Genomic DNA, 14,192 nt, shown 5'->3' with positions numbered 1-14,192 from the left:
CAATGAAGATCCGTGTTAGAATTGGTCTCCAGCAACCCATGCTTGTAAAAGGCGACTAGCAGGATCGGGTGGTCAGGCTCGCTGACTTGGTTGATGCATGTCATCGTATCCCAATTGCGCGGATTGATGCTCATGATGTCAATAACTGGATTGTCTGATCCAGACTTGATTATTGCTGAGTGTTGCGTTAAACAACAAACAAACAAAACAAAAATCACATGCAATGTACCAGGTGACCTACAGAGCCATGGTGTTATTATTGAGGTATTTCAACTGCTTGGCCAAGAAATACCCAAATTCAATTTATGATTTTTATCAATATAGATATATGGTGAGAAGGATGCAGATGGTTTCTATCGGGGCGAGTGCAATGGCCACTTGGGTTATGTCCCTTGCAACATGGTGTCGGAAATCCATATAGACGATCCCGAACTTATTGACCAACTGCTCAAAGAGAGTCAAGGAAATCCAGTCAACAAGTCTCAGCTGCCACAAGGTGGGTATATACTTGGTCATAACTGTCACTGGTGTGTTGATTACCTATATTACAGGGCCCTGAAGGTCCGGGTAGAATATGGTTCCCAGGAATCACTACAGGAGACAAGGATTGGGTTGTGGGGATTTGACAATGTCACTACTGAAGATACCTTTAGATATTCATAAAAACCAGCACCAGGGCCCACTTGCACAAAGCGATCTTAGCACTACGACTATTGTAAGCCTATGTTAAAGTATGGGAGTTACGATCATCTTAGCACTAAGATCGCTTTGTGCAAGTGGGCCCTGGTGTCTGAAGATCTGGGATAGAATAGGTCTTCAGCCATCCATGCTTGTCTGCCTGCATGAAGATCCGGGATAGAATAGGTCTTCAGCCATCCATGCTTGTCTCCCTCCATGAAGATCCGGGATAGAATAGGTCTTCAGCCATCCATGCTTGTCTCCCTGCATGAAGATCCGGGTTAGAATAGGTCTTCAGCCAACCATGCTTGTCTCCCTCCATGAAGATCCGGGATAGAATAGGTCTTCAGCCATCCATGCTTGTCTCCCTGCATGAAGATCCGGGTTAGAATAGGTCTTCAGCCAACCATGCTTGTCTCCCTCCATGAAGATCCGGGATAGAATAGGTCTTCAGCCATCCATGCTTGTCTCCCTGCATGAAGATCTGGGTTAGAATAGGTCTTCAGCCATCCATGCTTGTCTCCCTGCATGAAGATCTGGGTTAGAATAGGTCTTCAGCAACCATGCTTGTCTCCCTGCATGAAGATCCGGGTTAGAATTGGTCTTCAGCAACCATGCTTGTCTCCCTCCATGAAGATCTGGGTTAGAATAGGTCTTCAGCAACCCATGCTTGTCTCCCTGCATGAAGATCTGGGTTAGAATAGGTCTTCAGCAATCCATGCTTGTCTCCCTCCATGAAGATCTGGGTTAGAATTGGTTTTCAGCCACCCATGCGTGTCTCCCTGCATGAAGATCTGGGTTAAAATAGGTCTTCAGCCATCTATGCTTGTGATAAGAGGCAACTGACGGGTTTGGGTGGTCAGGCTCCCTGTGAATATTGAAAAACAAAGATGATCAGTCCATTTCCACTCCCTCATTTCCACTGTTGTTTTGTCAGACAAAGATTATCATCCAAAGATAGAGACGTCAAGTCACCGGACACTTAACGGCCTTCCTCCGATCCTCCCGGACGAAGTCGGCAGGAGGATGATAGCCGTGTACGACTACGACCCCCAGGAGTTATCACCTAATGTGGATTCAGAGGTAGCGTAGCCATAGAGAGGGATTCATATATAACCCAGTAACAACATTATTATTATCATCATCATTATTATTATCATTATTATTGTTGTTGTTGTTGTTGTTATTATTGTACGACCCAGAATATGTAGAGGGCTTCATGGAAAATGATAAATACAAAATTCTTTGGAATGGGCCCATTTACAGCCTCATACGTATCCAGGCCAACAAACCTGATCTTGTTCTTTTGATAGATCCAATGAAATCATTTATGTCATTGAATTTTTTCTGTCCCCTTTGACACTAATGTGATTGACAAGATTGAGGAAACAAATGGCAAATATGCGGACCTCGCTTTCAAAATGTCACGCTTGCATCCCAAGTACCAAGTTGCCCGACACCCCATTGTTCTCGGTGCCTTAGGTTTGGTACCTCCCAATATGTTGACTGACATTGGGAGAGTACCCGGGTTTGCTACCAGGAATACAGCCCTTCTGACAATCTGGGTAATGCAGAAGGCTGCAGTGTTGGGGAGTCTTCACATTCTCCAAAATGTTCTTGCTGGGTTCGACTAGGCAGCGCTTCCTGGGAGAAGTCCCATTCGCTGTCTGGGCTGCGTGTAGAGGGGGCAAGGACCCTGAGCTGATGATGAGCCTAACCAGCCTGACTGTGCCAGGATCACCCAAACCCTCTTTGCTGCATTTATCTGAAAAATAATAATAATAATAATAATAACATTAATAATGATAATGATAATAACAACAATAATAATAATAATAATTATAATAATATAAATACCAACAACAATGGGCATTTATTGTGGGCCAAATCAACCATGTTTTGCATGCCCGTAGCACACAAAAAGTACCCATCAATAAATGCACTGCATGTTCATTTCCAAATTGTAAACACTGACAACTGTATTTCATCACAACATTTACCCAGGATACAAACACAAATTCCAACCTGGCTATTCATTCCTCTCTCCTGTGACTTTGTTTCCAGCTCGAGCTGACTTTCAAAGCCGGTGACATCATAACAGTGTATGGCGAAATGGACGAAGATGGGTTCTTTCGGGGCGAAATGAACACCCGTCGTGGATTTGTGCCGTCCAACTTCCTACAGGAGGCTACAGGACCACTCTCAGATGACGAGGCGCTGGAGAGTGCCAGCATGGTCTCTCCGTCTAGGTCAGGCGAGAGTATTAGCGCGCTGTCTCGGAATTCAGACGGAATTGCAAATGTAGGTGCCTCACTTGCAGACATGCATGTGGAAACCCCGTATGGATCTGACAGTGCTGGTAAAATGCTTGCTCGGTAGAAATGCACGTGTTTTCGTTTTTATTTGGGTGGCCATTCTACAGCTAATTTCTGTTGCAGTATTTCCTAATCTCTTTTGAGTTGGATTTGGTTGATTTTAAAAGCAGAGGGGATATTATTTTTTTTCAATTTTCAATTACCATTTTTCTAGAATCATTAATGTTTCTACACTGCTAAAAAAAAGTTAAGCACTGCCCGATTCTGTCATATTACTATTATTACTCTCATGCCGTGACACATAAACATTAGTAATATGAAAGAATTGGGTGATTCTTGACATTTTTTTATTAGTACAGTTGTATTAAATTTGTTCTTTTTCAATTATGAATGTTTGGAATTAGTATTTTTGATAAAAAATTGAAGAGAAAGTTGAAAAGTAGTATTAAAAGGTGTAATAACTACTACATGCATGTGTTTTTTTCATAGAAATATATATTTTTCAAATTAGAATTCTGTTTAAGTTAAATAAATTGCACACTCATAATGGTCTGTTCTACTTGTCACATCAGCACAGTCACACACTAATCATAAGATAAGGCAGTGTTCCGCTAAGACAAGTCACTTCTTGCACTGAGAAATAATGAGTGCCTAAAGCATGTAGACATTCATAAGATGTTATGCTAAGATCCCAAGTGGAACACGTCCCATCAGGAATCTCTAAGTTCTAAAACAGTCAGACTAAGCACACTTTTACATCATCTTATGATGACTGTAGAGCTATAGCAAGGCCTCTGTTCACAAAGTGATCGAAGAATCTCAGAACAACACCTCACCTCACCTCACCTCACCTCACCTCACCTCACCTCACAGTTGGACATAACTTAATGATCAAGAACAGAATATCAAACACCATTTCACCTCACCTCACATCACATCACATCACATCACATCACATCACATCACATCACATCACATCACATCACATCACATCACATCACATCACATCACATCACATCACATCACATCACATCACATCACCTTATAGACACTCCACAATAAGATCTTGCATTGTTGTCACACTAAGATGGATTCCCTGATCATCAAACCCATCTTAGCACAGAGTTATGGCTCAATATTCAAACAAAGTTTTTGTAAGAATGCATATTGCATTGTCGGGGACGACTTTCATTTCCCTTTCATCTGAATATAAACTTGGCCTGGTCGGAATCAAATCTGAAAACAATCTGCACTTTGTTAATAAAAGCGTCAAAACCCTTTCTGTATTCATAAGTAATCTGTGCTTAAAGCAGAGTTGATTGTACAATTCCGGCTAAATCGTGAGCGTTTGTTTATGAATCACTATCAAATAGACCCTAGTGTGAGCGTGTCCTGCCCAACTAATGGTACCTATCACAAACACACCCACAGGCAAGTCAATTATCCACCTGAAATACACAGGATACTTAAAAGTAGAAAAAATACAATACTTCAACTGCCCAACAAAATACGATCAACTTACACCTAGGGTTAATGTTATTATTTTTGATAAATATGACTTTGCTGCATGACTAGAAATAATAGGTAAAATAACTAAGATTTGTCTTTCTTTCAGTTATATATATATATCACTTTCCAGTAATATTTCTCCTGTAGGCACTGTAAAATATATTGCTATTCATTTCTAAATTGTTGGTTTATTTCTTATTCTTAGGTTGATTGACAATGCATTGAAGTTTGCAACTTTACAAACGGAAAATATCATGGATATATTGTTTCCTTTTAGCCAACGAAAGTTATATCTAATAATGCATGTCTAAGTTTTTGCTTTTATTCGTAATGTAAATGTTTCATATGCAATGCTAAATGGATTGATATTTCTCTGTTTGAACAGTTTTTGATCTCGAAAATTAGCAGTGCTTTAACCTCTAGGTTTGGGAAATTCTAGGTAAAAATCTGAATTTAGCTTGTGACTATGAAAAGCACTAGCACGGGTTTTCATATCTGAATATTGTACACTTGATATTCTTTTCACAGTTTTATATATTTCTTGAATTTTCTGAATTTTCAATTAGATTGAATGTATTCAAGTTATGTGTTTATTTTAAATTTACGTTTCAAGTAAGAGGAGATACAATTTTGATATGATATGCATGGCTGCATGTTTTTTATAGAAGTTTTATGAAGGATTGATTAGAGAGATTGGTATTAGATGCAATCACAAATATTATGGGGGAAATTGTTGACATGTTGATGGAAACAGATCTTTATGATTAAGATTAATAGTTTTCTCGCTTTACAAACTCAATTGTGATAATAAAATGACATTGTTACAAAATGAGCAACATCTCTCTCTCTCTCTCTCTCTCTCTCTGTGTAAAAAACTACATGTTGGAATCAATTTAAAGTAGATTAATAGGTTAGGTTTGTATTAATCAAAATATAATTATATCATTTCAAATAAGATTATACATTAGCACCGTAAACAATTACTGAAATAGTTATTAGGGTCAATGATATACAAATATTAGACCTTTAATTTTTTTTACTGGTTTACGGATAAGCCAGCCTTTTAATTTGACAAAAATGGGTAAAAAGTTGGTGTTATTTTATTAAACCTTATTCCATCAGCAATTAAAAAAACATTTGATACAAAAATAATCTTGTAACTAAACACTATTTGGAATGCATTTTTGGATACTTGAAGAAAGTAAGAATACCAAAATTAATGACTTTCAAGTTCTTATTTAAAGGTCAAGAACAGCTGATTTTTTATTTCCCTTCTTATTGAAATAAATACAAAGACGCCACAAGTCAGTTGTCATCTATTTTTTAACCCTTGTATTTTGACCAACAACCAAATGTTTTTGCATAAGATCCGTAAAACAAAATTTAATACATTTTGGTCTAATTTGCATTTCAAAATAGTAACATTTTAAAATTTGAGTGATGCATTTAGACCTAGAATTCACAGACTACATGCATGTAGATAGCTATTAAAGTGGTATCATCTTTATTGCATTCAAACATTTGTCTTGAAACTATATTTTGTCATTTTTTTTGAATTTTTGAATAAAAAATAAGTTCTCCACTGCTGCTGAAGTAAGTATAAGAAAATGTTTGCTGTGATGTGGCACTGCACTGTCTGTGTTCCTTGGCATGGTCTGTTTTGAGCACCAACATGTTCCCTCTCTTGTTTTGCATATAAATGAAGATAATGTATGGTTGTATTTTGAAGTGCCAGTGTCTAGGGCTCTTGCCTAATGTATCCACACAGATATCTGCATTGGGATATGTTTTGCAATTTATTGGGAGCTGATTGACACTGATTGTACATGCAGATTCTATTTTCTCATTACTAAAGTTAATATTACCTGGTACTCTGAAAGGTCAGTTGCCACCATTTTGTTGTCATGGATACAGGGGAGATAACAATTAATGTGAGAGAAAAATTCATTTCCAAATTTCTGCTGTTTTGTCAATCAATTTCAAAGGGAAATGTCATTTGTGAATGAGTTTTAGGTAAAATGATACAAATAGTAATGTAACTTGACAAGTTGTTAATGTAACAGAACAATATCATATTGCATATTGCAGTGTACTGGTCCTATATAACTATATAAAATATAGACAGAATAGGTCCCCAGTTCACTCAGACCCACCATTTCCTTCTTTGAAGTAGGGGGCACGGGTTGCCCAGTCGTCTAAGGTGCCGCAATTCGCTGTGCAGAGTTGCGTCCCTTGGGCACGCCAGAAACCTATGATTGTGGGTTCGAATCCCCGTTCGCCCTGATTATATTTCTAGGTTTGTCAGCACCATACCCGTGCTCGTGGGTTTCACCGAAGTGGTAAACGTCTGAGACCTGCATCACTTGGGGCTTTCCTCTCACATTAACCTGACACGCCGTGATATGACTGGAATACTGTTAAAAGCGGCTTTTAACACAACTCACTTACTCACTCTTTGAAGTAAGGAGCCACAGTGTTTTCAGGATATCCAATCCTATGATTTTAAATTCACTTTTTAGTTTGCAAAAATATTATTTCCAAAAATTACTGGAAAATAATAGAACAATCGTAAAAAAGAAAATGAAACTACTGGTCCCAATATGAGGGTCCAGTGTGGGTTTGGGGGATTTTTAAAGGGAAGTTGGGAGGGAGGTGGGTGACACTTAAATGTAGCCATCAAGTGCTGCTTATTCACAAAATATGACCTATTTTTAATATCCCTGGGTTTTTCTATCCTCTGGTGTCATATGCAGAAATAGAATTCCATTTTCGCATAGTTAGGTCATGTGTTAGTTTAGGTCTTCCAGGGGTGCTCAGGTAGCCTTAGTGGTTAAAGCGTGGTAAAAGCGTCACACCGAAGACCCGGGTTCGATTCCAGACATGGGTACAATGTGTGAAACTCATTTCTGGCGTAAAACCATACTCTCACTCATGAGGTTGTCATGCCTCAGGGTATCGCTCGATGGCCTCTTCACAGGTGGTTATCTATTTCCACTTATTCTTTGTAAACAGCAAAATAATTAACTGAAGGACTGATTGTTTTGGGCAACTGAATTATTTCTGTAATAATTTATCATGGGTAAACTTTTCTACAGGGATCCCTGGATTTTGTTTGAGTGTTTAAGTGTCAATTGCCCCACAAACTTCTTTCTACCAGTTCAGTCAACCCATCATTGTATGGAAGGCCTGACAAAATCAAGGATGGACATTGGCACTTCAAATTATGCATTTATTATTTAACAATGTATAATGCCTGTTTTGAGTTTGCGATCAAGTATGGATATGTAAGCATGGTTCAAAATCTATTCTAGATTGGATGTTTGGAGTAAACTCTTGTTCAACATTATTTTGACTTTGGGAATTCACTCCATGATATTAATCACTGGATTGTCTGGTCCAGACTCGATTATTTACAGACAGCTGTCATATAGCTGGAATATTGCTGAGTGTGGCGTTAAACAACAAACCAGCCAACAACCATGAATTGGTTGATGATATTTTGGTTAAGCTTAGCAATGATTAACTTACAAAAATGATGCCCTTTTTCTTGACCTTTGAGATACATAAATGTAAAATGCAAAAGCCAGAGAAGAACCGGTCTCAATTATCTGCTGAAACAGATTCTTCAGGGCGTATTAAGCAAAATTAAGGTGAAAATTTTATGAATGGGTCAATAAAAATCTGTGATGCCAGGTGTTTAAAAAAAGGGTAAGCATGTCCTGCCCTACTGGTAGAACCCGCCACTCACACAATCTGCATAAAAAAGTGTTTGTTGCCTTACACTGCACATCAGTACTCCTGCCGTGTGATGGCGGTCTGTAGACAAACCAGACAATCAAGTGATGGACCAGACAATCCTGTGAAGCACTTGAACCATGTCAATCATATCCATATTTATTTTATGATATATTTATGTGAATGAGTTGGTGAATTAAGGTTAACACCGCTTTGAACAGTATTTCAGTTATATCACGGTGTGTCATCTGTGTGGGAGGGCAGCCCAAGGTGACAACATTCATTGACATTTACCACTTTTGTGAAACCCATGAGCCCCAATCGCTTGCAAGCGATGTACTGTGATTCGCCTTAAAACGGGGCGCTAACTATCAGCTGTGTGCATTGGTCCCAGTTGCTGGCTGAGGTCGCTTCCTTCTCAAACCAAAATGGCGACGTAGTTTGACAGCGGAACAAGAAATTCTTGACTGGATCAACTCTGAAATGAGCAAAGGCAGCTAACACCCCAGTCCCCACCTCAGTCTGCTCCACATCTTCAAGGCGGTCGGGTAGCCTAGTGGTTAAAGCGTTCGCTCGTCATGCCGAAGACCAGGGTTCGATTCCCGACATGGGTACAATGTGTGAAGCCCCGCCGTGATATTGCTGGAATATTGCTAAAAGGGGCGTAAAACCATACTCAGTCAGTCAGTCCACATCTTCAAAGTACTTATAAATTTCGTCATCGAGCCTCTTCTATTACGTTCTTTATTAGGGCAAGGCAACCGAGCGGTAGTTGCACCACCATATTGGTAGCATGTACAAACCCTTCTAGCTGTTGCAGACCAAGGGATGAGCGATTAATTTGCTTACGACCCGTGAAGATCCGGGTTAGAATAGGTCTTCAGCAACCCATGCTTGCTGTAAAAGGCGACTATGCTTGTCGTAAGAGGCGACTAAAGTGATCGGGTGGTCAGTCTTGCTGACTTGGTTGATGCATGTCATTGATCCCAATTGCGTAGATCGATGCTCGTGATGTCAATCACTGGATTGTAAGGTCCAGACTTAATTATATACAGACAGCCGCCATATAGCTGGAATATTGCTGAGTGCTGCGTTAAACAAAAAACAAACAAACAAACAAAAATGTGCTTACTTTAAGCGATTCGTGGCTGGCAACGACCTCTGGTATTACGCTCGCAGAACAAGAATCATAACCAGGGTGAAACCAGCTTCAAACCCATGAGTTGTCACCCTAGCCCGCTGGGCCACCCTGCCCCCAGACAATTCAGTAGAATTGATCATAGAGTACATATGTCCTGAAATGTCCTTTTATTTCAGGTAAATTGTATTTTTCATCTGGTAGAAATAGAGTCAGGACTGTTAATTTATTACAATGAATTCATTGTCTTCTCAGATATGATTTACTGATTATGAAATGTTTGTAGTATTTATATGAATGTATTCCAATTATGAAATTATATATGTGTGAATATGATTTCAAGTATAATATTTTTTAACAAGACATCATGGATAATTATCATTTGTTTGTATACTATACAATAAATATGTACTTATTATATTTGAATATTTGATGAATTTTGTTTCAATAATTGTAACTGATGTTGCAGACAACACGCTTGGACCCCCCCTCACCCCGGAGCGAACATCTGAAACTGGATCATGTGATATCCCCGAGTCCTCGTGTTCCCCAATCCAACCAGCTTCAATCCGAAGAAGACAAACGCAAGAAAAAAGGAGGAATTTTGAATAAAGGAAAAAATATTTTCAAAAAACTAGCCAGATAACAGTGACACATGTGAGCTGTTACCACTATCTCACCCAAGTGCGACAAAAGACGTTATGATAACGATTTTGTATTTTCCTCAGACGAAAAGTATTCCCAAGATGCTGTTTGAAGGTGTTGAATGCAACCCGTTTGTCTCCTTGATCGAACACCAGGACCCTGAATCTGGAATAAACAGTCTACTCGTGAGCAATAGTGTCCATAGTTGCTCGATGATGATTATGATGATGATGATGACGATGATCCTGAAACTGCGCGGATATGATATCATATGTCGTGAAGTAGCTTAAAGCTTATAATAAAACAATTGATCAGATGGACACCCGTATGCCGTGAGCCTGTATTGATGTATCTGGACTTGTGCGATGCTTGAATTAAGTCATAATTTGCATATGCTCTAAATGTATATCAAAATGGCCATTCCAGCAAGTGATACTATTTATTTATGAAGCAGCACCCTAGTTACAGTCGTCATGGGAGAGAAAGGGTGATAAAACTAGGAAAGAGGAATGAATTCCTTTGCATTGCATAGACTCTAGTACCTGGTTGGGGAAAGAGTTCCTTGAGACAGATCAAGGTCCAGTCTTTCTTCCATCTACCCCTTTAAACCTCAGATCCAAAGATTCAAGAGATGTTGATACAATGTGCTATGGAGCCTGGTCAGAAGACTTTTTTCAGTGTTGAGAACTGAACAGTCAATATTTATAGGGATATCACTCTTCTAAGAGGAAATAACCCTTTGTCCAAGGGAGATCACTCTAACAAAGGGACATAACCATGCAGAATCCAAGGGAGATCACTTTAAGCAGGGGTCCTGAGGCCAAGAGGAGATACAACTAATGATTTGAAGAGGAATGTCCCAGATTTGCCACTAGTACTTGACCATTTAAGAGTGTTTGTTGTGGGCAATGTGACTGTGATAATCCTAATGTCTCATAATTTGATGGTTGTAGTTAGAAACAACTTGAGATAGCAGTAGGTAGATAGCAGTTAGGCATGGCTTTGTGAAGCCCTTTCATGACAACAGTCATCAGCTGTGCAGCCTTAGGAAATGATGTGCCAATGAGAAACATATATAAGAACATTTACATATATGTGGTATGCTGCGAACTCCAAGGATCATATTGGAATATTTTGGCACATCTTGCCCAATCAGTGTTAGGAGCTGATAATTTCAGCCAATCGTATTTGAAAGTGAAGATGAACCGATGACATGCTGAATATTTTGGCTCATCTCAGACATTCAGTGCAAGGAGCTGACAATTTCAGCCAATCGTATTTGAAAGTGAAGATGAACCAATGACATGCTGAATATTTTGGCTCATCTCAGACATTCAGTGCAAGGAGCTGACAATTTCAGCCAAGCGATGTGAAAGTGTAGATAAAACGGTGACAAGCGGATGTCAGATGAGAATGGAACATCTCATGCTGAGAGGATAATTAGTTTTTTATAAGGTATCACACTGCACTGTGATGTTATGGAAATAAGAAAACTAGTGGTTTGGATGTGTAGAGATTATGTGACATGTCAGACGATAAAATGGTAAAGTTCCAGTGATTTGGGATTGAATATAACATGATTATTGTGTTGTTTGCATGACTTCAGTGGCTGGTGATTTCACACAGTGGATACCTGTAGACAGTGATGCATTTTGTAACCTTGGTGTACATGCACTGACATATGCATGTATAATTATATCTATAAATATAGAACCTGTATTTATTTTGTGTGACTAGAACTCTTATTTATTGTTGACAAGTAGTGCAGACTGCAGAGTACTATGTTTCAGTAAGGATTCCGTATGTTATGTAGTGCTGGAACAATGCAAGGGTGTTGGGGTAGCCCAGTGGTTACAGCATTCACTCGTCACACTGAAGACCTGGGTTCGATTTCCCCTCGGGTAAAATGTGTGAGGCCATTTCAGGTGTCCCTGCTGTGATATTGCTGGATTATTGCTAAAAGCATCATTTTTTTATTCAGATACGACACATATGAAAGATTCCATAAAGGCAAGATAATTTTTTAAAATTCAAACTTCCTGACAGATCCTCAAAGAAAGGAAAGAAAAGTTTAAAAAAAAAATACATTTGTTTGCTAGACATACTAGATGTCCTACAAAAAGAATATGTGTAGTAGAAAATGTGGGAGAAATATATTGTATGTCTTAAAGCACCAATCAAAGTAAATATTCCATCTGTAACACCATTCCGTGGCCTCTCCTTCCCCGCCCAGAAAATAACATCAGGGTGCCGTTCCACGAAGCAATTTTAGCACTGCGATTATCGTAAGCCTGTGTTAAAGTATGGGAGTTGTGATCACCTTAGTTTTAAAACCGCTTTGTGGAACGGGACCCAGATGTTGATTTAGCACAACTATCATAAGCCTAATTCTAAAATATGGAAGATGCAATCATCTTATCTTTAAGATAAGAACAGGACCTTCAAGATCCCCGTTGCACAGAGAGATCTTTGTGCTACAACAATCGTAAGCCTTTGTTAAAGTATGGCTTACGATTTTTGTAGCACAAAGGTCACCTTATGCTAAGATATACTTGTTCCCTTGTGAGATTGTAGCTTCAATGGAATGTTTCAGCCTTATGTTATGTAAGCATGACTATCAGACTGTGTTAAGTACCTTATTTTCTTGAGTATAATACACACCCAAGTATAATGAGTAACCCCCTCTAGCGGATTCAGTATTTTGGCGAAAAAATTTTTTTGTATATTATGGGCAGAAAAAAGTTACACCATACCCCTTCAGTGAATTCCAGTAAAAAAACGGGTGATAAGAAACTTGGTCAGTACAAATTTGAAATTTGAGATAAAAAATCACCAGACATGTTGATTTACCATTTAAATTGTATTTTTTGTTCTGCTAGGCATTGTTTTACATTGGATTAAGATTACCTTGTGCATTTTCTCGTTAACTAAGCTGTACACACGTTTTCTTGGCATCTACCGGTCATTCAGTTAAGTCCAGATATACACTGAACACTTTTTATAACCAGACAGTGTAATTATGTGATTAATTTGTGTACTTCAGTATGGATTTGTTGACATTGTATTTCCGGTGTGACGTGCACAAGGTAATGTCTTTGCATTGGGGGAAAAAAAACATCAAAACTCATTATGGCGTGTATAATGCGCACCCCTTCCAACCAGCTGTATTTTTTGGAAAAAAAGTGTGCACTATACTCAAGAAAATACAGCACTAGTTTGAGACTGTGTTAAATTTCCTCCTTAACATGTTCCTCCTTAAAATGTGAAAATAGCTGCGGTCTTAATGGATGGATGAGCCTCAATTTGCCACCTGATCAGTATTTAATTTGTGTAGATTTAAATTTAAATGGCCAAGTTGTTTTTCCCTTCATTAGGATATGATAGGAAGGAAAGAGGTTCTTGTCATGTGGGGGGCGCGGGTGGCCCAGTCGTCTAAGGCGCCACGATTCGCTGTGCAGAGTTGCGCCCCTTGGGCAGAAACCAATGATTGTGGGTTCGAACCCCGGTTTTGCCCCGATTATGTTTCTAGGTTTGTCAGCACCATACCCATGCTCGTGGGTTTCACCCAAGTGGTAAAAGTCCAAGACCTGCATCACTTCGGGCTTTCCTCCCACATTAAGCTGACACGCCGCGATATAACTGGAATACTGTTAAAAGCGGCGTTAAACCCAACTCACTCACTTACTCACTCTTTTCATGTGTTTAGCAATAAAATAGGTGGAAAATCGCCATGATTGTTTTGTAGTACAGTGAAAAGATATAACTGCTGTTTTGTAATAAAGTAAAATAATGCTAATGTGTTTGTAATAAACATATTGCTAGAATTACTTTATGAAACTGATGACACTTGAGATTGCATGTTGATATTAAATATTAGGCCAAATTTGTCAGTTGCATGAAATATACATTAGATTGTCCTTGTCAGCTAGATATTGGTGCTCATTATATGGGATTGGAGAGTTTTGTGCATTTTTGTAATTTTATTGTTTAACCCTCTGTATCCATGCTTGCATAACGTTATTTGCAATGATTATTATATAATTACCGTAAATATTCTGTTTATAGGAACAAGACCTTTATTGGAGTTTCAGTCCTGTTAGATTGACTGACAATTTTAGACTTACACCGCGAGAAGTCATACATGTGGTTTATGCTACTGGAAACATCATCTT

General features: G+C 38.8%; 1 protein-coding gene across 12 annotated transcripts in view; it reads left to right on the top strand.

Moving 5' to 3' along the window:
- Window positions 1-13,555, top strand: part of LOC124145761 (RIMS-binding protein 2-like) — a 322,306-nt gene extending 308,751 nt beyond the window's left edge. For 10 of the 12 annotated variants that reach the window (XM_046515668.2, XM_046515666.2, XM_046515665.2 and 7 more), the window contains 4 exons: window positions 325-496; window positions 1,616-1,761; window positions 2,743-2,979; window positions 9,845-13,555. In XM_046515668.2, the coding sequence (XP_046371624.2) occupies window positions 325-496; window positions 1,616-1,761; window positions 2,743-2,979; window positions 9,845-10,021 (732 nt within the window). In that variant the 3' untranslated portion in view covers window positions 10,022-13,555. Of the gene's footprint in view, window positions 1-324; window positions 497-1,615; window positions 1,762-2,742; window positions 2,980-4,887; window positions 4,942-9,844 lie in introns of all 12 variants that reach the window. The other 2 variants (XM_046515667.2, XM_046515671.2) reach the window with 2 other exon arrangements.
- The last annotated feature ends 637 nt before the right edge of the window (window positions 13,556-14,192 follow it).

The sequence above is a fragment of the Haliotis rufescens genome, unplaced genomic scaffold (genome assembly GCF_023055435.1).
Source record: "Haliotis rufescens isolate VD_foot unplaced genomic scaffold, xgHalRufe1.0.p SCAF_21, whole genome shotgun sequence".
In the NCBI taxonomy this organism is placed as follows: Eukaryota; Metazoa; Mollusca; class Gastropoda; order Lepetellida; family Haliotidae; genus Haliotis; species Haliotis rufescens.
This window is presented reverse-complemented; position numbering and strand designations above follow the sequence as displayed.